The sequence below is a fragment of the Gobius niger genome, assembly GCF_951799975.1.
Source record: "Gobius niger genome assembly, chromosome: 7".
Classification (NCBI taxonomy): Eukaryota; Metazoa; Chordata; class Actinopteri; order Gobiiformes; family Gobiidae; genus Gobius; species Gobius niger.
In genome coordinates, this window is record NC_136858.1 from 15,029,793 (window position 1) to 15,055,444 (window position 25,652).

A 25,652-nucleotide genomic window follows, 5' to 3' on the forward strand; every position below is an offset into this window, starting at 1 on the left:
CGTAGCAGCCAATCATCGTCCTCGGTCCCGCTTTTAAGCCCCAGCAATCATGGTTCGTTCGCTTCCCAGCTGTGCTGTGACCCACCTCCGCCCCATCTCCACCTCTTCCGTCCACAGCTTCTACCTGCTGCATCTTCACGGGTCTTCCATACCACCACCAGTGTCCAGGCTCCGGGGAAGACATCCTTAACTACAAGCTGTTCATCCATACTGACTTTCATACATACATCAATGTCTATCGCCAGGGTCTGATCGCCAAAACTAATATACATGTCAATAAATCTTTTTTCTCTGTTTGAGTCTATCCAGCTTGAATTGATCTGTAACATCATGACACTAAAATATGACTTTATTGATCTTAAAATGGAGAAGAGTCAATTTAATTTTCTACTCAGAGAAAGACACTTTTAAGAAAGTATCTTGGTATCAGTCAATCTCGGATATCAGCAGACATTCAAACCCCGGTATCGGTATCGGTAGCCAAAAAGCTGGATTGGTGCATCTCTAGTCAGAATGAGCATCTGTGTTCTAGTCTAGTACAAAACCATTAGTCCCACTGAGATTTTTTGTTTACCTCTGCAGACACAGGCAAGTCACCCTGCAAGGCCCCTCACAGCACACATTGATCCAGGCAAGGACACTGACCGCTGTACCACCCAGTTTAAGCTGTATTATCAATACTGTTTTTAAATGTTAAGTAAATTATTGCCACAACACACTGAATATCCGCAGTGCACAAAGTCAAGTCAGGAATTTATTCTCAATGGCGCCTGCTCCAGGGTGTATAAGTCAGAGTGACATCAAGGATGAAAAGGCTCTTCCTGAAAAAATACGAGATACACAGAGCAGATTTATAGCAGATTTAAAAAGCCAGCCTTTTTCAGCCAATGTCATGTCAGCGGGTTTAGCTTTAGCGATCTTCAAACTCAAGTTGAAAAGACCATTGAGACTTTTCGGGGGCTTCAGAATCAGTAACGCATACAATTAAGTTGACACAATAGCAGTTACTTTAGTTGACCGACATCTGTAAGTAAAACGTATTAACTGTGCACCAGAGGTTACTTTAAGCGAAAATTCTCCGTCATTTACAGAATCTTTTCTTAGCTTTGATGGAAAATTTAGAAAGTCCAAACGCAGCACACAACAGTGAAATAAAAATATTAATATTGAGGAGCAGATGATGCTTTGAGACTTTGACGCATGAGTTTGATACTGTTCAGGAATTAGTTTTAGTGAAGCTTCATTTATTCTGCAATCTCAGGTTGTTTCCGAGCATAAATAACAGGTACCTCTTTAAAAAAAAAACCCAAAAAAAATGACATTAATTGATGACAGATAAAAATGTCTCATGATGGATTTTTTATGACCCTGTCTGTCAAAATGACAGAGAAAATGTATCCCTTGCAAAATTCTAGAGAGAAATACTATTGTAAAGTAGATCATTAGCTCATATCTTTCAACTTATCGCGTAATCGGAAGATTTGTTAACAAGTCAGTAGAAATTCTTTAACCTTCCGTGCTGCAAAGAACCTCCTCAGTCGCTGTTCATCAGGGCTTTCTTTTAGTGGAAGATTATCTTGGCATCTCTTCAAACTTATCACCAACCAGGGGGTGCTGTCCTGCTGGTAGAATATTCATGTGGGAGTGAAGTAAAGTTAAGCTGTCACCGAATATGCCCCCAAGACATACTTTGACTGTTATTTCAAACAAAGTGTACAACTTTCTCTCATGCATTTGCAAGGGATAAGTGCAGGACTATTAACGGAGATGATTAGACATAAAAATGTTCCCTTCCAGCTCTCAATCAATCGATCAAAGTTTATTTCTGTAGCACTTTACAACAACACTTGGCAGACCAAAGTGCTTTACATAAAAACACAGCGAAAAACAGTAACATTTGACGACATGAAACATAAAAAACACGGGCAAAACCAAACCACATAGAGCAGAGACGTTATAGAAGGCCTGTCTAAATAAGTGAGTCTATAGTCTGGAGTGGCAGGTCAGTGACGACTGCAGTGTTGGCCCTGTCCTGGCAAAATCATGATGGTCCCAACATGACAACTAAGGTCTTAGGAATCTGAAAGACCAAGTCTTTTTCCAAGTCTTTCTTAAGCAAACACCAAATGAGTTGTCCAAAGTAGTTTAAGCAGGGGCGTGTCTAGATTTACTTCTCTAGGGGAGGTTCTGGTGTAAATCCGTTTGTCGTATACTGTATTATAAGTGCAATTTAACGTAGCTTTTGTAAACCAGCTTAGCTTCTGTAACCTGTATGCGGCATTACAAACCATTTCCATGCTGGGTCAGGGACATTATAGTGACTAAATCTTGTGCGAGACCTGCATGTACACGCGTGCAATCACTCAATCTCATCTGTCCTTGTAAAGACCTCATCCCGCCCGACTCTGCCCGCAAACCAACACTGTGGCCGTATATACAGTAGCATTAGCGACAATTTCTGTCACAACCAACTCAAATATCCGCCGTAATTGGAAGCTGATGGACAATCGCAGACATGATTTCGGAGAACGTCCTGTTATTTGTAAACCTTGTCTGCGGAGGCGTGAGGGGGGTGCCACTTTTCCGAAACGGCACCAAAGATTGCCCTTCGCCGACGCCGGTGCGTGGGGGCGGACGACTGGTGGAAGACGCGGCAGTATTATTGTGCTTGCGTGTGGTTTGGTCTGCCTATACCACCAGTTATTTTTGATTGAATAAGTTGACGACTTGAATTACCATAACTCCCCCGCCAAGTGTCTCGAGTGTCTCCTATATGGAGCTAACAGACTCCCCGGTTCACATAACTCATTTACGCGTCCAATTGTGGCCCTGCACTGAACCTTTCAGTCAAACAGAAGTGGGGGTACTAAGTGGCTTTGCACAGTCAGCTGTTGAGTCTGTGCCACTTAAATGGTTGTCGTTATGTATAAAACAAGCCTGTGCGATCATCAAGCCGTTTGATGAGAATGGATGCAATGCCTGTATGGTGCCCTTATTATCTGAACAAGTGCACAACAGCAAGTGCATTAGTCAGTTTATTAGTATGGCATAATCTGGCCTAGCTGAAATTGTTTGACTAAAGGGTCATCCATTTGATTGATCAGTCTTTTGTGAAGGTTTTACGCTTTTAGTTTTAGTCACATTATAGTCATTTCTAAATGTGATTGTTTTAGTCAAGTTTTAATTGACGGAAACTCAAAAAGTTTTGGACAAGTTTTAGTTGAGTTTTAGTCAGTAAGTAGGCTAGCTTTTGACAGACAGATTCCACCTCAAAAGGTGGACTTTTCCCAAAAGCTCTGTAGTCCTCTTATCATCGTGTTGATTGGGGCATGGCGATATGGCCTAAAATCTATATCAACGATATATTTGACTATGTAATTGACAATGGACAAATTACTTCAAAATCCTAGCCTTATGCCTATTGGAAAGATTATTTCAGTGATATTTTAACAGCATTTTTTTTTTTACGGCATACTCATTTCCTCCCAAATATGATCTACTCAAGCAGTTTACATAATTCATTTCATTTTACTTTTTAAGCACCTGCCCCTGTGTTCTCAGAGTCAGTGTTTATGCTGCTCTGATGGAGCTGAGCGGGACCACATTACACCGGTTTTAGAATCACTGCATTGGCTCCCCGTATGTTTCCGGATGAACTTTAAAGTTCTTTTAATGGTTTTTAGGTGTCTTAATGGTCTTGGTCCTTCTTATCTTTCAGAACTGCTTTTACCTTATGAACCTTCCTGGCCCCTTCGCTCCTCCGGCAGGGGTCTCCTAGTTAGTCAACAAAAAGACTCATTGTGAGGCGTTTTTCCAATATTACAGCCTTCGCCTCTGGAACGACCTGCCGGAGGAGCTCAGGGCTGCAGAGAACGTTCATGTTTTTAAGAGCAGGCTCAAGACCCACCTTTGCAGCTTAGCTTTTATTTATTTAGTCCTAATATATAATATATATGGGAGGATGTGCCAGGCGCATTGTTTTAAATCTGCAAAGCCCTTTGTGATACCTTTCGGCATGAAAAGCGCTTTATAAATAAAGTTTGATTGAAGGATTGAACTGAAAATTTACATTGTGTCCACAACGCAAAAAAAAATGACAACGATATAAAAAATAATATCGCGATTACAATATGCGATACGATATTCTGCACATTCATTCATCAACATGCTTTCTGCATTCATACTGTATTTAATTTAATAAACTGTCCTGAGAAAAGATAAATTTCCAATTTGATTGCAGTCAGCCGGTGGCACAGTTCTGTGTCACATCTTAGCTAGGCCTGTCACGATCACAAATTTGAAGTTCGATATATTGAGGCAGGAAAGTATCGCGATAAACGATATTATTGACTCTAATGATACTTGATACTGTCAACTCTCAGGCATAAAAATGACAGTAAACCCTTGTTCTAAAAGTGCGTCATCAAATCCTAAAATACCACACAAGCTACAATAAACATGAAATATAATGTAAGTCGTAATTTGCTTCAGCTAGAAATCAATGTTTTACAAAGAAGAAATAGGGGGGGATGCTAATAAATATACAGACGATATCGCAAAACAGACGAGCCCAAAAACATACCGGTTATCTGTTATTTATTGAGCGATATAGTAATTATCGTGACAGTCTTTCGTGTAGTGGGTGTGTTCTCCCGCTCCAGCAGCAATCCTGTACAATATCATACTCCTGCTCTGCCCTCTTTACTTCCGCCAAGTTTGTTAAATCACTATACTTCCTGCTTGCGAATTCTGAACAAGGCAGTTCACTCCGTTGTGAAACCAGCGGGCATGCTGGTATTTTGTCGAGGCTCGAGGCTCTGTAATGCTTCTCGAAAACGCTCAAATTGTTAGTTGCTACGTTGAAGTGAAATGATTTACCTACCGCATTCAGACGGGATTGGAGGAAGAAATGAAAAAAGACAGTAATAGCATCCTGTCAGAGCCACTTTAGCAGTGAATATCTCAAGTCTTCTATTTCCCTTCCAAGTTTGCATTTTACTGTCCGTAGCCACATGGTATTTGATGTTTTGATCATATACTTTTCCATGTTGTTGATCCCAAAACACAGTTAAGAGTCATTGGGTTTCTCTTCAAGAATGGGTATTTGCTTTTTACACACCATTATTCTAGGTTTTATTCAGTTCTGTTTTATTTTATCGTTTGTGTGTAAGCTGCTCCTCCAGTGTCGGTGCGATGACGCTTAAGTAAATTTCCTAGAGGGGATTTTGCAAACCTCTACAGTGCCGGTATATGCACACCACCAAAATGTCACTTCCCGATTCCAAAGCTGGCGCCCCATCAGAACCTCTGCTCTCTTGTGCCGCCACGGCCCCAGTGCCAGCTGCAGTGATATTTTGGATTAAAGTGGTCTGTGCGCCCAGCCGCCGCGGGGTTCGGTGTGTCCTGTGAAGCCCAGATCAGAGCCTCTCTGACTGGACATGACCCGGACACAGTTTCACATCTGGGTCGTTCCCGGGAAATACAGGAATAACACTGACGGCAGGCAATTCCATGGAGGCGTTGTACAGTTGTTGACTGGGCAGTGCTGCTCGGACAAAGCCAGACGCTTTTGTACCCTAACCCTTCGCATCGGTTCAGTGTCTGCCAATGTACACAGAGTAAACCAATCCCATATGGCCCCAGGAAAGAGACACGGAAATGGATGGTTAAGTCAGTAGTCATGGGAAAAGTGCAGGGAAAAGTCCTGTTAAATGTGGAGTCTGACCTGTTCATGCCGGGCCTGTGTTGCTCGTGACTGTGGCGCGGAGCGGCATGTGCGTGAGGTGTTGACGAGATGCTTGACCAGGGGCGAGGCCTATTTTAGGTAACCTATTCAAGCACCCCTAAAAATGTCAGGCCAAAAATATTTTAACAGAAAAAAAAATCCACACTAAAACGTATTATCTACTGCTATTATATATTTCTGGGGGGACGTAAAGCATAAACTTTGGTGCTGGTCTTCAACAGCACATACGGAGTAAATAATGATTGTAGGAATTGCATAGATGTTATAGAGAGGCTCTCCACATCCTGAGCCTTTGGCCAGTCTTTAATTTTTGAAAATCCATCTCATATACACAGAGTTTGTCCATTCAATAAAGAGTATAGCGCGGCATTGCATTTCTTGCTGTATTTCAGGTGAATGAGCTCCTATAGAATCATCACACTGTAAAACATTAGGCTAGGAGTCCTGATAGAGGTTTCAGACTTCAGTTCCAAAATATTAGACACTGTCTGATGTCGGTCATAGCTTGTCTTTGGTCATACGACGGTTCTATTTTATATCTTTGTACTTGTCTCACTGTACGACCTGCGACCTAAGATTTTCCCCACAGCGAGTGATCATTTGTCACCGACAGCCAAAACCTGTGTACACCTGGCTCAAGAAACCTCAGATTGGATTATTCTCTCCAGATGGAGATGCCTTTGCCCAGAATTGAATCAGATCCTCGTTGGATGAACCTTCATTCTGCTCTACTAACTCCAGAGTAGTAACAACTCAAGACCCACCATCAAAAGGAACTGAACTAGATATCTTGACTGGATGGACAACTAAAAAGGACTGTTATTGTTATTATTGTTTTCCCTATTCTAACCCCATCGAACTTAATACCTCACTTATTTTCGGCATGAACATGAGCCAGGGGTTACAAGTTGCTTTGTGTCATTGTGGCATTAGCACATACCATGTTTCAGCGTGGATAAACAAACATTATATAGTAGAACAAGTCCAGGAAGGAAACTGTTGTGAATGACTGAGGGACAAAGCTAAATTTAGTTCCCACCTAATGCAATGAAGTCATTTCTTTTCATGACTAAAAGTTGTAAATCAGGAGTGAGACCACATTGAGTGCATAAAATGTATCGGGTGCAAGTAAATATTTACCTTTGAAGTTTGTACCAATGGGAGAGTCACAGCGTATTCCTATATGAGATCCAACTTTGTTTCCCTTTCTTCTTAATACTTTATTTTAGTTTTGTTTGTTGCATAATAAGGCATAATCTGAACATTCCAGTCTGTGATCACTGATCACTGATCACTGATCAGTAAGGCTTGAGCCACGAATCGGTGCATCACCTCTGCTTACTGCATGTATTCTTGAATCCACAACCTCAATAGTGCATCTTTGGTCCGTCTCCCGATAATAAATCCTTTGTGCTTTGACTGATGTGGGAAGCATTTTGGTGGTGTGGCAGAGCGGAGAGACGAGGGAGTTCCAGCTGTCAGCACAGAAAAAGCGGAGTTCGGTTCAGTCGGAAAAAAAAAAGCCGGGCTCCGCTGTGTCCTCCCCTGTAATATAATCAGCTTTATAATTTATGACCCAGGAGTTCTCCGCGATGGCTCACCACTCCAGCCTCTCAGACAGCGGCGCTCAAGAGAAGACGCCAATTAGATTAATGAAGCGCCGCCATGGTCTCTTTTTTCTTTCAATTTAGAAGTCTTCCGACATCTATTTTTCAATTGTTAGTTCAAGTTAGGCCAGAATTCATTGATGATATCATGCAGTGCAGTAGAACTTATCAAAACTCCAAAAACTGAAAGTTTGTTCAAGTTTGTCTGCCCAGCCTCAAACTGTTGCTTATACTTGACATACATTAAAAAAGCCCTTGTTTTGCTGTTATTTACTGAATAAAGCAAAGTAATTATGATCTCAAAGGACTTTTCTGAGCATTAAAGTGATAGTCTGGAAGTCTAAATGTTTTACTAATTTTATATAATGTGCAAAATCCACCACCTGGTTTTGCATTTTGATGTAAAGTAAGTAAATATATATATTCTTGTTTGTAAAGTCCCTCCTTCCCCGATTGCAGCGACTAATCAGAGTCTAGTAGTCGAGTACCCTCCCGCATCAACCAATGAGAACCAGCCTGTCAGGTCCGATAAGGAGGGAGGGGGAGGAGCTTGATTGTTCACTTTTGAAAATTCTGTTCCTGCTTTGTCACCGCCCTGGCTGTCCCGGAGGCACGATCCGTCCGGAAGTTCTATGCAACACCCTGAGGCTTTCAAGTGACTAGGTAAAATTTAGTTCAATGGGTGAAACGCGACAAATAATAATTAATTAAGAGTAAGGTCGAGGAAGCAAGAAATATAACATGAATGTGCAACATAGGTTCAGAATTGAGAGGCGCTAATAATAAAAAAAAATATATATAAATAGTTATTTCGAAACCAATTATTATTATTCATCATTTCTCCTGGGGGAAATTGTAAGTTCAAAATGCATTTTTCTTCTACATTGTGGTAGATATATCACAAAGCACCACAAGAGGACAGAGAAGGGGAAAAAGAGCAGAAAGAGAGACTTATTAATAGTGAGCTCCTTAAATGTTCACCTAGTCACTTGAATGCGTCAGGGCGTTAGCTGCCGATGCTAATGCTAGCAATATAAAGAAGTATTCTTGTCGATATTTGTTTTTGCCCAACATATAAATGTCAATTGAAATCACTGTAATCAACGTTTTAATTCAAAATAATGTTTAAAACAATAAGTATCGTGTTTCTGGCTACAGACCATATATGGAACTTCCGGACAGATCGTGCCTCCGGGACGGCCAGGGCAGTGACACTGCTCTCCTCATTTTGCAAACTAAGAAGAGCTTTCTGGTTAAAGAGGGAAGGAATTTGATTGTTTACATTCAAATTTCACTCTATCTCTCCTGACTTTACAGACTATCACTTTAATATATGTTGTAACATTGTTTCCTCATCGAAATATACAGCACATGGAGTAGTTTTTTGCTTATTTCACACAGTTTTCAGTCAGACTGTTCACTTCGGTCTTTCGCTCTGGATTTTTCTGGATTTTTATTACATCATGTAAAAAAAGAAACTGTCCTCCACATTTTTAAAGCCCACAGCACGTCCCTGAAACCGCTCAGAGCATTTCTGTTCTCAATGTGTTTTCACCACAACACTAACATGCTGTTTTCTGAAATACTGTAGTTTGATTTCACAGCCTTGTAACATGTCATCCCCACAAGTGCAAAGTCACTCCAGGCCAATTCAAAATCTTGCCCACTCTCTCTTTCTTCAAAAGATGATACAGTATGTGTCCACTTTAAAACACGTCACAACCTATGTCCAATGTATTATCCACACTTTTCTCGATATAGTGCATTATAGTGTAAAAAGTTGTGCACCCAAAAATGTCCCCACAATGTATCTCATCGTGGACAGCAACAGTCAGTGGATGGGTCAATACAGCCCACAAAGCTACGCTAATGACTTAGAGTATGAATATATATCTGCAAAATAATATGCTTTGCTGCTTGTCTTTGCTTGATCATTGATATTAATGCTAGCTTCCACTTTTGTTCCCTACAATACCTACACCACTGTTTTATTCAGATGTAAATAAAACTTCCCATGAATACTGAATGATCACCTGAGTCTGATCCTTACCGGGGTTTGGCAAACTTTTTTTCTTTTTTTTCCACCCAGAATGTTTGCAGTTTAGTTTCATTCACTTAGGTCATTAGATTTGGTTGGAAGAATCCCTTGGGAAGACGTTCCAGCATTTCAATTTCTTTCTCTACAAAACAATATATATAACGCTGCTAATGCATTAACTGAGCTGCTGTTAGTCATTTCACAATGCCTGACTTTGTTCTGCCTTTAGAAGGTGAAGGTTTATTTTCTATATGAACATGTCGTGTTTTGAGTTAAATGTTTTTGCAAAGGTGATCGAAAGTTATGACAAGTGCCATTGCGAAGAGTACTTTCTATTTATATGCCATGTTCTGACATACAACACCTTCGATGTTCATCTCAGACTATTTTTTTTTATAATAACATCATACTGCTCGTCAGAATGCTGAGTTTCTACTTTGGGTAGCTATAGGCAAATGTCCAGCAGCAGCAGAAGAACATGAAGAACCAACCCCCTTCTAGTCAGAAAGTGTCACCTGCAGTAAACAACCCTTCGGGGCTTTAGCAAGCGATAAAAATATTTCTAAATGTAGATGTAGAAAACCTCCTGACACCAGACTGTTTGTTTATTCAGACACCGCTGTCCTTGCCTGATGCAATGTGATGCAAAAGTTTTAAAAAAGCAGCTAAGCTGACAATGATCTACTGGCAGAAAAGTGGAAGTTGTTATTGCTCGTTATGCGGAACATTAACTGGGCTTGGGCAGTTGTTGTTAAGACTCACTTTGCTCTGCCAGAAGGATTATCTCCCTGATGTATCTTCACAAAAGCCGGGGATGGGAATGTAAGATGATGGTGTGTCCACTTTTCTGACCTCCCCACAAACTATTTTTGAACAGTGTGGAGTGTTCAGTTCTGTGTCAAGCCTGAACTTTACTGTGGATTATATGGATGCAAAATTGGACGCGCTTGTCCTGGACTGTCGTGTAACGTGTGGTACTTGGCTTACTGGAATCTGAACAATTCTTTTTGTTGCTGCCAATGCTGCATAACTTATTATGTAGAATGATTAAAAATACCGACAATAGGGTTTTTTGGACCAAACGATTCAAAGCGCATAGTCCCCGTCCCTCTTCAGTCACAGAAAAATTCCCATCCCCTGCTTGTGTTCACGGCAGGACAGGGGCGGCATGCGTGCCAGTGTGCACACTAACCTGACGCATACTATTGACAAAACTGTGTAGCATCTGTCCAAGGGCATCCAGATCACAATTTTCACTGTCGAAAATTCATTTTGAGCACGAAATTGCAGCGTGTTGTGTGTGAGTTTAAAGAGAAAGACAAGGAGAGTTTTAGGAGCAGCTCCCCTCATCAAAGATGAAACCGGTTGAGTCTAACTGGCTTTAAATAGCGGCTCGATTGTGTGTTTTAGATAAATATTTGAAGGTAATTGCCAAATGCAGGTTTCTGGTGTGACTAAAAAGTACAGCCCTCAGAGCAACAGTTCCTCTAAAAACAGCCCAGTTCTCCCCTGTCATAAAGCGATCAAAAGGGGAGCTGGTACTGAATCAGCACAGAGAAGGTTCAAACGCGTACTGTAAATACATTCTATACAATGAAAATCTGTCATTTTGATCTATTATTTCAGCTTGGACTCTCAAGTCCTTTTCCGTCACATGATCCAAGAGGCGTCAGAATTCGTCTTTCCAATACTAGAATTGATTTCAAAACCTGAAGTTTTCAGTACTGCACCGATACCTTTTCATGGTACCCAGTGGGCACTCAATCCTTCAATTCTAGTCTTTAATTTTTAGACATTCTTTTTAAATATTGCATTAAATGTGGGTTCTTTGTGGTAAATCCTGGTTTAGAACTGCTTTATTTTTGGTTTTGACCTGGTTTAGTCCTGTTTTAGATGTGGTTCAGGTCTCTTTGGCGGTACTAACTGTGGAATATTTACTGATCCAGCTCCAAGACAATACATTGAACCCGAAACCTTATACGATGACCCCTCATGTGTCTCCTCTTGTGTGGCGTCAGGTACCATCCTGGTGGAGAACCTGCAGATCAAAGGGCGGGCGCAGGACCCTGAGCGGACCATCGAACTGACGTTACTGGACAACACCGACTACTGGGTCATCCTGGACGCTTCCCGGCAAAGGCTCTACCTCAACAGCACCGGCCGAGTCCTGGACAGAGATGTGAGACATAGAGGAGGAGCATATTGTGTGGTGGAATAATCATGTTAGATATACTGTGTGCTGTGTCCTCCACTTTGTTGGCAATTGCCCAAATCTAAAAGTTCCTCAACAAGAGTTTACAGCCTATAGGCCAGTGTACCGCCTCATTTGAAAGCTAAGACCTACCTACAGAACTAATTAATCTTCTTCCTCGTAATGATTGTCACATTTTGATCACATTTTTGAGGTTTGATCACAGCTACGTCACACAAAAAAAAAGGAAATGGCACCAAAATGCTACAAAAAAGCAAATGTTACAAAACTGACAAAAAAAGCAATGGAAACATGACAAAAAAACAACAAAAGAGCAAGGACACATGATAAAACCGCAACAAAAACAACTAAAATGTGATGACAAAAACAAGGAAGAAGCTTAGATGAGTTTTGTAGGTCTTAGCTTTCAAATCAGCCATTACCCTGGCGTATAGGCCCTAATATCTCCTGTCAAGAAGCTTTTAGATTTGGGTAAAACTGGAGAAGATGTGCTCGGTTAAGGCGGGGGTTACTTGACTAGGCAAATGGAGCATGCTGCTGTCTGATATCAATATTTGAGTGACATGAGATTGCTTGATTTTTTTTTCCTTGCTCATATGTACTTTTAATTATTAATTAAAGCAACTATTTTTGTTAGGTTGTTCAGGATCATAAAAAATAGAACAAAGGTTTCCCAAAAGCCAAGTAAATAGAGAGAGAGAAACATCAGAACAGCTCAGCCGCGAATGTGAAATCTGATCTGGCAGATAGCAGGGGCAACAAGACCTCCTGCTATGTCCTATTTCATTTGAGCACTAACAGATGCTTTAATAATGCATTCAAATCAATGCTCAGAAATGTTGCTGTACAGGCTGTTCATTTGAAACAGAAATTCATATGGTATCTCAGCTCCACTTTTCACTGGCTGTCCGGTAATTTATGGTTGTATGCTAATCATGATCCTTGCATTATTCATCTTTGCATTGATGTTTAATGTTTTATAACTTGAAATAATGCATATGTAAATCACACTGAAGTCATTTCCATATGTTCGCAAAATGCTCCTTTTGCCACATTGACTGAATCAGGCTAAATACTGTACATAATACACATGTAGTGAAGACCCGGCTGCCATGGGTGCTCACTGCCGTTGCGTCTTTGGGCAAGATTTTTCACCCACCTTGTCCCCAGCGTTTGTGCACACTGTTGTATGACTGAGGGTGTGGATGGGTGAGTGGTTCCTCTATGGAAAAGGGCTTTGAGTGGCATATGCAAGTGGAAAAGTTCTATATAAAATGAGATAATGTCGCATTTACCAGTGTTGGAATGATTCGGTGAAGCGGTATGGACAAACCACAGAAACATAAAACAGTTGGGGAGTGAGAGCGAGGCACAGACACAACAGTAAACATGATACTGCTTTTAGCATAATCTCAGCCGTTTATACAGTACACATTTTTGTTTGATATATTTCTATAAACAAATATGTTGATTTTCTTCTCCAGCCCCCAATCTCCATTTCAACCATTGTGGTCAAGGTGGAGTGCCTCAACTTGATCACTGGGAACATCATCACACACGAAGTTCGAATCATCCTGAAGGACATCAACGACAACACTCCGGTGTTTCAGCACCCCACATACTACGTCGCCGTGAATGAGGTGAGTGGCTTTATACACAGGGCAATAGGATTCTTTAAAAACAACAAGAAGTTTATACTATATTCTCTTGTGGAAGGCGCTTCAGAGAGTGGGTTCCCAATTTTGGATTAGCTTAATGGTTTAAAGCAGTACTAAGTAACTCATGCCCCTAGAGGCCATAAGCGCCACTGCAGGTGTCGTAGCATGCTACGTTTTTTTACTCATTAATTGTCCGTGAGAGTAAATACAACGCTGACAGAAAAGACAAAGGGAGAGAGGGATATTGTACATCCAATTACATAACGGAGATCATTTTTTTCACTCAAACTTGGCTGTAAATACTGTTTAAGTGGCGCTAAGCTTTGCCCGTTTGCCTGTCTTCTTTGTGATTCCATTAGTGTGTATTGGTGGCTCCGACCCGGAGGCAGAAAAGCTGTAATTGTGGTTTTCTGGCCAGAGATACCAGGGGGAGATGAAAGACCCCCCCAATCATCCCATTAACGCTTGCATTACCCCCAGTGGGACTACGAAAAGGATTTAATAAGATAAACAAGTTAGTACTGCTTTAGCTTTAAAAGTTTTTTCCCTATTAAATGATATGTACCTTGTAATTTATTTGTCATAATCAATCAGATTTTTTGGATGACATATTTCAACATTCCATGGGTATTGTGCCTGGATAAATAAAGCGGCATATGGACCTTGCCACAAATGTAATTCTATTATGTGTATAATTATGTGTCTTATGTGTGTTATGACACGTTTGGCACCACGTCTAAATACTAGACAAGAGAATATGTTTCTTTCCTGTTCTCACAAAACCGAAGATTGCCTTTGTATTGCGTCTCACTTGCTAAAACTCTTTTTAACACATGACTTTCATTCTATCTCCGGTATAGGAGTCCGTGGTTGGGGGTAGGCTGGTAGGCTGCCAGTGAATATTATCAGAGTGCTGTGTGGCTAACCCAGCGGTGCAGTGAATCAATGCACATTTCTGTCAACTTATTTTAGAGAGAGCTTCCCCTGCCCGGTGACTGGTCAGAGGAGTCCTCTCGGGCTCCAGGGAACAGCGCTGCTTTTTTATTATTCTGTCAGCACTTTGGACCAAGCCCTCAGACCGCTGCCTACAGTACATTTATTTACACATGGATTGTAATCAGGTGAAACATCAGTCATCATTTCCACTCATTTCGGCAAGACAGTAAAAGTCCATGCATACCGTCTCCATTCACTCCCAAGTTGATCTGGTTATTTTTTTCATTAATACGCCTCGTATGATTTTTTTTTTTTTTAGCTCACTCCGGTCGGATCTGTGATATTCACGGGTTTTGCGGGCTGGAATGGAGCTGTGGACATCGACGACGGCCCCAACGGACAAGTGGAGTATAGAGTGCTTTACAACCCAAATGACACGGTAAGGCAGGGCATTTCTCTCCTCAAGTTTTAGACATACACCTTTCCCATTGTGCTTTACACCGAGGAAGACGGCCTTCGCTTGGTTTGAAGATATTTTCAAGGCAAGACTTAAAGGGACAGAATGAAAAAGAAAAATGCGGTGTGTGTGTGTGTGTGTGCGCGTGTGTGTGTGTGTATCTCTTTATTTTCTTCTGACATTTTTCTGAAGAATTGTCAGCTCCTGTGGACTTGAAACATAAGAAAAGATCTCTTCTCTGTGCCCGCCATCTTGAATGTTTTGGGTCACAAAACGCATGTCATGCATTGTGAATGGTTGGGCAGGAATGCAATGGAGGACATCCAAACTCAATGGAGCAATATCCGGCTCATATTGCTTTCAGGGCTTATAAATAACAGAGCAGAAAGTACATTTCACGAAAAATACATTCTTAGAATTGATGGGTTTATTGCTAGACTTGAGCATTAAATGAACGAATAATCCATTGGCACACTTTGGATAAGGGGTGTTCAAAGTGGGCTACTTTTACAAAATAGAAACAGCAGATAGTTAGCTCCGGTGATTTCAGCTTTCAGTGTTTCAGCTTTACCCAAATCTAAAGGTTCACGCCACATACAAAACTAATTTAAACTGATCTTTTTCCTCGTGTTGTTGCCTTTTTTGACATTTCTTTTCATTGCTTTTTTGTTGCTCTTTTGTGAGTTTTTTTGTTGTTGTTTTTTTTGTCACATTCTTATCACTTTTGTGGCTTTTTTGTCATCACGCTTTTGTCGCTCTTTTGTTGCATTTTCATCCTTGTTCTCGGCTCATTTTTATTGCTAATTTTACAGGGTTCTTTCAGTGAAGTTTTTAGATTTGGGTAAAGCCAAACTGGAGAAAATGCGCTTGGTTTAGGCCCACTTTTAATTGGCCTGCCTGCTGCAAATTCTAAAAATATAAGTGAATTACTATATATATATATTTTTTTGCTTTAATTGAAAATATATAAAATAAATGAAAATCCATCTATAGAAAGCTGTGATTAACTTTTTTACTTTAAATCGACTATACAGAGTTTAAAAGTGTTAAAATTACGTATTTTCCTTCCCCTACATGTAAGAAGCTCAGACCTGTTAACCACAACTGCCTCTAAAATCCTGCGCTGCACTCAAAAAGTGTTACTTCGGGTCTTGGAATATTAATATAGACGGTGCAGTTACACGTATGACCTGAGGTGGCAGTAGTGAGTATAAAATGGCTAACTTGCGTCCCGCCCCTTTAATCATATGAAGTGAAGTTCTATATCTGACCTCCACTGAGTGTGGCCCAGTTGTTTGTATGTTTGTCTGTATGTGGCCCTCAGTGAAAACAGTTTGAACACCCCTGGTTTAGAGGTTAATATACATGTAATAGTGATACATGCTAAATCGTGTTCCGGTCTTCATGAATGTCCTTTGTCTTTGATGCAGGAATCCAACGAAACGGTGCGAGTGTCCAACACGCTGTCAGGACACATCTCTTTGATGAAAAGACTGAACTACGAAGAGAGAACTCGTTATCTGGTCCTTATACAAGCTAATGTAAGTTTACACAGCTATACCATTCACACACAGGGGCTTCATAATCAGACAGAATTTAATCAGAGTGGACAAGAGGGCAGAAAATGATTTAGTGTTTTAAAAGAGGTTTCATCAAAAGCCCTTAAAAAATCGCCTACATGTGGATTAAGACCTTGGCTTCAGCAAGAACAGCACATAAAGATGAAGCAGATTTTCATATTCAAACCACAATCCAACTTTGGCAACATTGTTTTTTAGCTCCTGTATTAATGGAGATGCACCGATCCAGCTTTTCGATACCAAGATTGGGGGTTTGAGTACCTGCCGATATCCGATATTAACCAATACCAAGCGACTTTCTTAAAGTGGCTTTCTCTGAGTGAAAAATGGTCTCTTTTCCCCAGAGTGAGATCAATAAAGTCTTGTCATGATGTTACAGATTAATTGTTGTTATTCATTAATAATAAATAAATAAATAAAACTAGGTATTTCTATCATGGCCATACCGACATTGCTCTGCCCGATCCCGTCAGATCTCACAAGCTAAGCAGGGAAGGGCCTGGTCGGTACTTGGATGGGAGACTGAGAGGGAACAACAGGAAGCCTGGGTGAATGGAGTGAATGTGTGAGTGGTTGGTGGTCGGAGGAGACTGGTAGCCTTGCCTCAGTCAGTCTACCCCAGGGCAGCTGTGGCTACAATAGTAGCTTACCACCACCAAGTATGGAGTGAATGAATAAGGCACAAAATTGTAGAGCGACTTTGAGCTCTGGAAAAGCGTTATATAAGACTAATGCATACTATTATTATTTTTATTATTATTATTATTATTATTATTATTATTATTATTATTATTATTATTATTATTATTATTATTATTATTATTATTATTATCATAGTAGCATAGAGCTTACTGTTGCTAACCGCGTCATTTTGCAAAAAACGTTTTCATAGCTTAAATGTAACTTAGCGACTGAATCCTCCAGGTTCTAAGCTTCAAAATGATCATGTCCATATTCATATTCATTTAGCTTGGTGAAAGTTGTGTTTTCAAGCAGTGAGAGCCAAAACTGGTATCGGTTCAGTATCGGATATTTGTAGCCGATATTGTATTTTTTCCAGTGTCGGCTATATCCGAAACCAGTATCGGATCGGTGCATCCCTAGTAGCAATAGTTGTGTCACACATTGGGACTGTTAGTGAAGATGTGGAGAAATTGTGGAAGAAGAGCTTCACTTAGCCATCTGGACTGGGTTGTTTAGAAATGGCCCTGAAGCGTCCTCATTTTAGAGAATCCCTCCACTGTCAGAGCTGTGAGGTCTTGTCTTTTTTTTCCAACTTGTTGTGATTTGGATCTGAGGAACTGGAGTATTTGAGCGGCACATTGAATCTTAGTTCTCTATTCCTGCTGAGTGAAGGATTCTGTGTCCTCAAACAGAAAGCTTCTTTCACTCATCGTTTCTCCTTGGCTAAAAGACTCGACCTCACTGTCATGGAAAGTGCGGACAGTGACTTGAAGGTGGAGAGGGACAGCTGATTGGGGGCCGCTGCTCTTCTTTCAATTACGCAGCATTATACACTTAAGAAAATGCAACACTGTAGTAGTTTTGCGATGTCATTACGAGTATCTGAAAGAGGGAATGCACATAATCAATCTGATGGAAAATTCGATCTGCACATAGACAGGGAGAAACTTCATTTAACTTACTATCGATCTTCTTCTTTACACATTTTAAGTACATTTTAACAGTTAAATATCTGCCTTGTGTTCATAAAAATAAAAACTTACGCAAACAGAGTAGATCATAGAAGTTGATTGATTTCAGATCAGTTGATTGGTGGTTACAGTGGGTGTGATCATTTAGGAGCTTTGCTCCAAAAATAAATCATGTGCAACTTCCTTTACCAACTTTATTCATCTTAAATGGATAGAAAATTAGCGCTAAAAATCAATAGAGAAGTTATTACATTCTTTCTGCAGAGTAAAATAGTTAATACTGTATATACAATCATTTCCAGACCACTGTAAAAGCTGCTACTTTTTCCATACGCTTTGAACCTTGCTGCTTATACAACAGTGCGGCTGATAGTGCGTCATGTGATCAACAACAATGCACCTGGGTCACTGGCCTATTTCAAATGAAAGAACTCCTACGTGAGAAAGACGCAATAACAGCTCCAAATCCAAACATAAAGTTGACCGTGTGCAGAGACAAGCCGTGATGCAATGCTAACTGCCGTGCCTTTGCTGTGTAATGACATCACCCGCATAACCTCTATTCACCAAAAACGAGCCTCCCGACAGCCGACACCTAATATGATGAAAAATACATGGTGAATATCGGGAGCTTTTTCCATCAGTACCAAACTGACTGTGCTGTAAAATGCGAAGCAGCGTCCTTCACCACCAAATGAAGAGTTTAAATAATAAATCATCGTTATAAGACTCAGACACAGTTTTAATATTTATGAGCATTCCATGTCTCTCGCCCCATATCATGAGACATAAACATGTTGGCCTTGTGCCACCGTCTGCTCGTTGCCAGCGATCTACACTGCTCTCTAATGCTATCTATAAAGATGCAATATTGTCATCACTTTAAAAGGAATGCACGTGGAAGTTGTTCCGCTCGGTGCCTAGATAAGGAGACAAATCCTGAGAACGCTCCAAATGTGAAGTAGAGGACAGCTGAACATTCAGAAGCCTGACTTACGGTTCCTTCTCATTTATTGGATGACGGAGCAGAGAATCTGGCCTGGAGCCTGACGAGAGGCCCTCCACAGAACTCTTGGGTTTGCACTCTGCAGACTATCAGGGCAGAGGCAGGAAAAAGAGATGTGCTATTTACCAGAAATGTTCTCAGCTTGTGTCGAGAGTTCAATTATACCCACAATGTGAGCCTTTGAAGTGCCACGCTGCTCACTTGACTGGCCGCTGCTCAGGGAAGCAGCGGTATCAGCAGAAGGAAATGATTTTGAATATATGAAATATGTGTTTTTGTATTCTGCAGAAAGAGGTAACCTTGACCTCTCTGGTGTTGTGTTTCAAAACTGGGCTTAGATGAATCAATTAAAGCGCATTGAATAATTATAGCATTTTCAGACACAAGGAACTTTCATAATGTTTGGCAAAGAACTTAATTTCTAAGGAAAAGGCCAATGAGTTTCATGTGTATTTCCTATGCAAGTGCTATTGACTTGGAAAAGAGTACACACTTAAGCTTAAGTTCAAATGGGGTCAAAGCATATCCTTGGTATTAGAAATAGATTATGCAGGTAAGAATGTATTTATTCAGCTCTCAAAACCAACTCTTTACACTCGATCAAGTGCAGATATCAAGGAAACTAAATGTCCAAAAGTTAGTCCTTCAGAAGCATGCGTCTTTAAAGGCCGGAACTTACAAGTGTAGCCCAAAGTAAAGCACCTTTTTCTGTTGCAGTATCAGTATGAATATCACTATATGCTGGGAAATTCTGAAATATTGACAGTGTTTTCCACATTTTGAGAGTACTTAATCACATTTGGTCTCTGTTTTATGTATTAATAATTTGACGTTTTTTTCCTGTACTGGGCAAGCTTTAGGGCTGAACGATATAGACAAAATTTCACATATTATCTGGCATATTCATGCCAGATATCTCGATATTGATACGATATGATATAACTATGGGATGGTGAAAACCAAGCATTTTCCAGAAAAATAAAAGCATAATAATAAAGAGTGCAGTTTTATTGATGAAAATCTATTTCGTTTATATCTTGCTTTTTTCTATTTTAATGTTTTGAATGTTCCTATCTCGATGTTGATACGATAACGATATATCTTACAGCCCTACTGGGCATTGTTAAACTCCAACACAAAAAGGCCAAGGAATCAAAACTGGGATCATTGTGCCACCGTATTTGCATATGAGATGAATTGTTTTGTGTTTGCCTCTTAGATTTGCTCAATGTATTCAAAAGTATATTTTAGATCAGGGGTGTCCAAACTAAGGCCCGCGGGCGAACTGCGGACTGTAATTTCCAAAATTATAATATATATTTTTTCTGACCTCTTCTGTACTGTATATATTGTTTTCAAAACCGTAAGTCTCTCGAGACATGAAATACTGCCCTATCACTTATGTTTCTCCTCCAGGACCGTATACAATACCCCCCCTTCAGGAGAACGGCCACCACCACCCTGACAGTGGACGTCCTGGATGGAGACGACCTGGGCCCCATGTTCCTACCGTGTTATCGTGTCAACAACACTCACGACTGCACTCCGCTGACCTACCGCGTGGCCATCCCGGAGGTGACGGATCCGGTAAGAGTCAGACAAGGGCTCGAAAACAAACAAAATAACCTAAGCATCAGAACTACTAAGTTGTGAATATACAAATCAAATGTGTCAAAACAAATGGACCTCCAAAAACTGTCTGCTTTAACCCTGGAGTCCCACACCCTCTTCAGCTCAGGAAACACTGGCAAAATAAACACTAGATAAACAAATGTTACATAACTTTTGTTGTAATGTGTTGTGACGTTGGGGGCCACATTTACTATAAAGCTTTCTGCCCTGGTATAAAGTTGTCTATTTGTCAAAAGACATACATACAGCTTTTCTTTTCAACATTTTCTTTTCAAAATACCAGTAAAGATAAACTACAACCCTGACCGCATCAAGACACTGAATACGTAGTTTGGGTTCTATTTTCATTTTAGGATTTTCTGGGTTCACAGATTTTCTTTAAGTGGTTACAGGGTCAGATAAGAGATGATGGGTAACACTTTATAATAACTACACCTTATGTAGCCTGAATAAACAACAAACTAACATTTAATTCATCAATTAATTCATTAGACACTTAATACACTTAATAACTACTTAACTACAGTGGTTAATGCCTCATAATGAATAGTTCTTCACACACTAGTTATTAAGTGTTAGTCACACTTAACTAATAAATTGTTCATGATGAATTAAGTGTTAACTCATCCTTTATTATTTAATAAGGTGTATTTATTATAAAGTGTTACCGAGATGTTTCTTGCTGATTAATGCTATTACGCAATACTGACTATTAATCTTTTTACTGTGTCCTCAAAACACGTCATCCAACAGCGTTCTCTCTTTTTTCATAATTAATATAAGCCTCAAACCAAAATGGTGACTGACGCGGAACACTTCATTTTCATTTTAAATGCCACAGCAAAACAGCGCTCTTCTGGCTGTTAAACAAGTGTCTTTTAAAGCAGCCAGATGTCAAAATATTGAAAGGCTTGTTTAAAAGTTAGATCATGATTTCAGCGCTGTTAAATAATGTGTTTTTAAATTGTTGCTATATCTTATCTCCAAATGACTTTATGTATATACCCACTACTGTGAACCCCAACCCCGCTGCATAAATTATGCGACCTTTCCACTGTATTTGTTTTGCAAGAATGCTATTATTTGACATGGAACATAAATATCCCCTATGTAACTAGTCATTAGCGTAATAATAGTTTCTCCCACGCTTGTCCACACACCGGCCGCCTCAGTAACCCTGCCCCAGCCGAGGCGTTTGTTCCCGGGCCGTTTCTGCTCTGTTGGCCCGTGCAGCACATGGCTCACCAGCCGCTGGAGGTGAGCTGACCTGGGATGACAGCTCCACGCCGCTGCAGCCCACGGACACAAGACAAACTCGGGGCCAGATAGTGAGCTCGGCTGGGAGCGCGAGATAAAGACGGCGCTTTAGTGTTTGGATAGGGCAGATTTGGTATGCATGTCTGCTGGTTCCCCTGCATATGAATGACTTACTTCAGTGAGGGGATATCAAGGAGTGGATTGGGCTCCTCTGACCTCAGTTCAGTGAAGGCTGGAAGGTCGTGACATTGGATATAGTTGCTTTGGCACATCGTGTTTTGCTCCATGGCATTACGCTGAAGCATGGTGCTCTTAAGGGAGGGAAGTAGCAACAAAATGGGGCTACTTGTAAATTGTGGCTAAAAATAAATACATATTGAGCCCTGACTTGAACCAAATTAGGCCAGTGCTCAGGTCTATGCGCTGATTTCTGGTCTGTTACGGGGTATATTTTAAACCAGCTCTGTTTGTGTACAAGTCAGGGAATGATTTCCTGCTGGTGCCCAAAGTCAGGACTAAACACTGTTTCAGTTTTCTGCAGCTAAAGTCTGAAACAGTGACCCTGGAAATGTGAGACAGGCTTAAACACTGACAATGTTCACATCCAGGTCTAAAACGTTTCTTGTTAGCTGGAGCTTGCAGCATTTTTACGATGGATCTGATTTTTAAGGGCCAGGGGAGCATAATAAATCACCCGAAAAGCATTTAATAATTAGAAAGATCCACAAATAAACAAGTAGGCTAATGCAGCAACAGCTTGAGGCATTTGCACCAATCTGTTTTACAAAAACAACATACCTTGGAAAGGGTTTTTTAGCTGTCATTGACGCATGGGACTAAAGGCAAAACTGTTAATAAACATTCCAAGAAGTACCATCACGGAAACTCCGCCCCGGGCTCTGCTGTTGAGATTGAGGGCTGAAGGTGTGCCAGCCAAGTGACCGAGCTCCCGAATAAACTGTCTTTCAGTCGAGAGATTAATTATAGAGTATGTTTTATCTGTTTATATAAAGAGAGTCGAAGTAATGAACCGCTGAAATAATGAGACAACCTGTGTCCATGATGTGCTTTTACTGCTCGACCACAATGTGGATATAAATTCTCTTGTTGAGGATCTAGATGTGTGAAAGTGTTTTTTCGGACTGGAAACAATTTGGGGTTGCGGCTTGTTTAAAGGAACAGGCCTCCGTTTTTCCATACTGAGATATGTTCTTACCTGAGCTTAGACGAGTTGATACGTACCTGTCTGGTCTTTGTGCGTGCCCTCAGTCACGCAAAACGACTAAAGATGTTGTTAGCATTTGGCCTCTCCCAGCATATTCCTATGGCTCCAAACGGGGGTGAAGTTGGAAGCTACTACGCTCTCCCACGGGCACGCACAAAGACCAGACAGGTACGCGTCAACTCGTCTAAGCTCAGGTAAGAACATATCACAGTATGGAAGAACGGTGGCCTGTTCCTTTAATAACGGAGGAGGAGCTGTGAACACAAGGAGAAAGACAGTTCATCTCTTTCTTCCTCTTTGTTGTGGCTTTCTAAGGCCACTCTGGATATGAAACTCCCTCCTCCAAAGTTTTCAGTGAGGCCGTGCGTCAGGCGATTCCATGTTGTTGTGTAAAAGAGACGTGCATCCGAGTTTCGCACCAGATGCCCTTCGAGAAACATTACTATCTGGAGTGAGCAATAGAGAAAAGTGTCGACTGAAAGCATGTGCTCAGACCTTCTGATTCCCAGACAATGGTTAGACCTTAAAGCACTTCTGATTCAGAGGCTTCTGTGGTGAAACTCTCTCTCCTCCTTTTTTTATTTCGATTAGTTCTTTTGTGCAGAACACTAATTCAATGTGGATTCAACACCGCTGTTTATATCTGTCATTTTTACTTACATTGGGAGAGATGTTTTTCTTTTAAACAACAACAAATTACGACACTTTATTCGGTTCTCTAAAAAATGCACTGGGCGAATTCTGTTCATTTAGCTGCCTTTTTTACAGAATAGTAGATTTTTCCTTTTTTTTTTTTCATTTACTGCTATGTTAATACTGGGTAATCTCTCTCTCAAATAGTTAAAAGAAACATTCTACTTCTGACCTACAGCTTTTAACACAGCACACATGGATCACATTGGGTCTAATCTCCTGCACAACATGCCTTATTCGTGCTTGTAGAGAAGGCGCTGAGTGTTTTCCGTTCACAGTTTGCTGGCTTTTATGTATAATTTATTGTAAAAGCTCTGCAGACTGCAAAGTGTGCAGGACCTGGGAGCAACGGCCAGGCACGCCAAAGCTCTTTTCATATTCATAACCTAATTTTTTCCTTTCAACATGCTTACAGTATTGCTAACTAATGCATTCATCCTGATAGTATAAATCTGCCATGTTTTATTTTATTTATTTATTTTATCGTAATTTAATGGAAAGTATGTTGTTTTATGGCTTTGTGGATTTCTGTTTGCGTTCTGCAGTGCAACCATTTGGAATCGCAGCAGAGTCTATAGCTTTTCCGAATTTGATTAGTTTATTGTAATTGATCGTGGTTACAAGACAGGCATTATTAAGTTGATCTGCGTTTATTCCGGGCCCCGGGGGTATGCAGCGGGCTCTAGAGTCTGCCGGATAATGACTGCTGGAGAAGGGTATTATGGCTAATCATCATTGTGCAGAGCCAGGGGGATTGGGTTTAGCGCCTGCCCCTCCAGACACTGTAAAAGGGGGAGGGTTGGGTAAGGGGAGGGGGAGCCTGGATTATTCCAGAGATGATGGGTATAAGCACAGGCCCCAGAGGAGAGGATTGCCACACTACTGTAAGCCGCGCGGATGCCTGCGCCGATAGTGGGCGAGCTCTCAGCAGTGGCGTGGTGCGGCGTGGCCGGGCATGTGGACAGTTAGTATTATCTAAGGATGCCTGTGCTCAATGGTGTGCTAAACATATGACAGTTTGCAGACACTGATGGGAAAGTGATATATTTAGTATGTGTACACTCCTTGAAGAAATCTGCTTCATGATACATTTTTGTCAACACTATAGGTGAATTATTCTTTCTAAAACTGAAAAAAGAAATAGTGGTGGTGGTAGTAGTATAGTTATGTCAGATAAAGATATTGTCGTAGTGGCTATAGAAATACAAGAAACTCTAGCAGCAATAGTGAGTGGAACAACAGTAGCGGTAAGCTCCATAGAAATCACAGAAATACTGTTATCTATCTTGTTTGAATTGAGCGTTTTATCCCCATACAAATGAATGGTGTAGCCAGGCTCTATATCAGGGATCTCCAACCAGTAGCTCTCCAGACCTTTCTTGGTTGCTCACCAAAGGCTTTCCACATACACGCGCTTGAACAGAATCTACAAACCAATGTAATCACTAAAGTAAAGTATAAGGACAACATTCAAGTCAGTGTTATTAATTTTGTTGAAATATCTTGGCTATTAACTCAGCCAAAGTTGCACAGTTACACAAGTGTCTTTGAAGAATACGTATTCATGATTCCTAATTAGGCTTTGATATCACCTAAATGTGCAGCTGGAAACATCAGAATCATTCATGAGGGCTAAATGCTAATGGCTAAAGAAAAAATACATTGAGCAGGCTAGCGAATGCTAAAAAGGTTCCCGGACTAGCCAGCTTGCTAACAGTCCACATGCTTCTCTTTATTTCTATGGTAGGCTCAGTGCATGGAATGTTACACATCAAAGTAATATTAGTTCCAGCTAACTTCCTGTGTGGGGGCCTTGTAGAGTCAGCAGTATCTCGCCGATATAAACATACAGTACACTTTATGGGGGATTTAAATTCTTCTCCAGAGGTCATTCACTTGTGATAATAAACATATGTGTCTGGGATTGGAGGATAGATGCAAATTTCATGC

At 40.7% G+C, this 25,652-nt stretch overlaps 1 protein-coding gene across 3 annotated transcripts in view; it reads left to right on the top strand.

The window, feature by feature from the left end:
- LOC306965443 (protocadherin-15-like) overlaps positions 1-25,652 on the top strand; it is a 494,180-nt gene that overhangs the window by 245,445 nt on the left and 223,083 nt on the right. For all 3 annotated transcript variants that reach the window (XM_079559864.1, XM_079559865.1, XM_079559863.1), the window contains 5 exons: positions 11,410-11,570; positions 13,088-13,243; positions 14,517-14,636; positions 16,085-16,195; positions 20,312-20,482. In XM_079559864.1, coding sequence (XP_079415990.1) covers positions 11,410-11,570; positions 13,088-13,243; positions 14,517-14,636; positions 16,085-16,195; positions 20,312-20,482 — 719 coding nt within the window. The remainder of the gene's footprint in view (positions 1-11,409; positions 11,571-13,087; positions 13,244-14,516; positions 14,637-16,084; positions 16,196-20,311; positions 20,483-25,652) is intronic.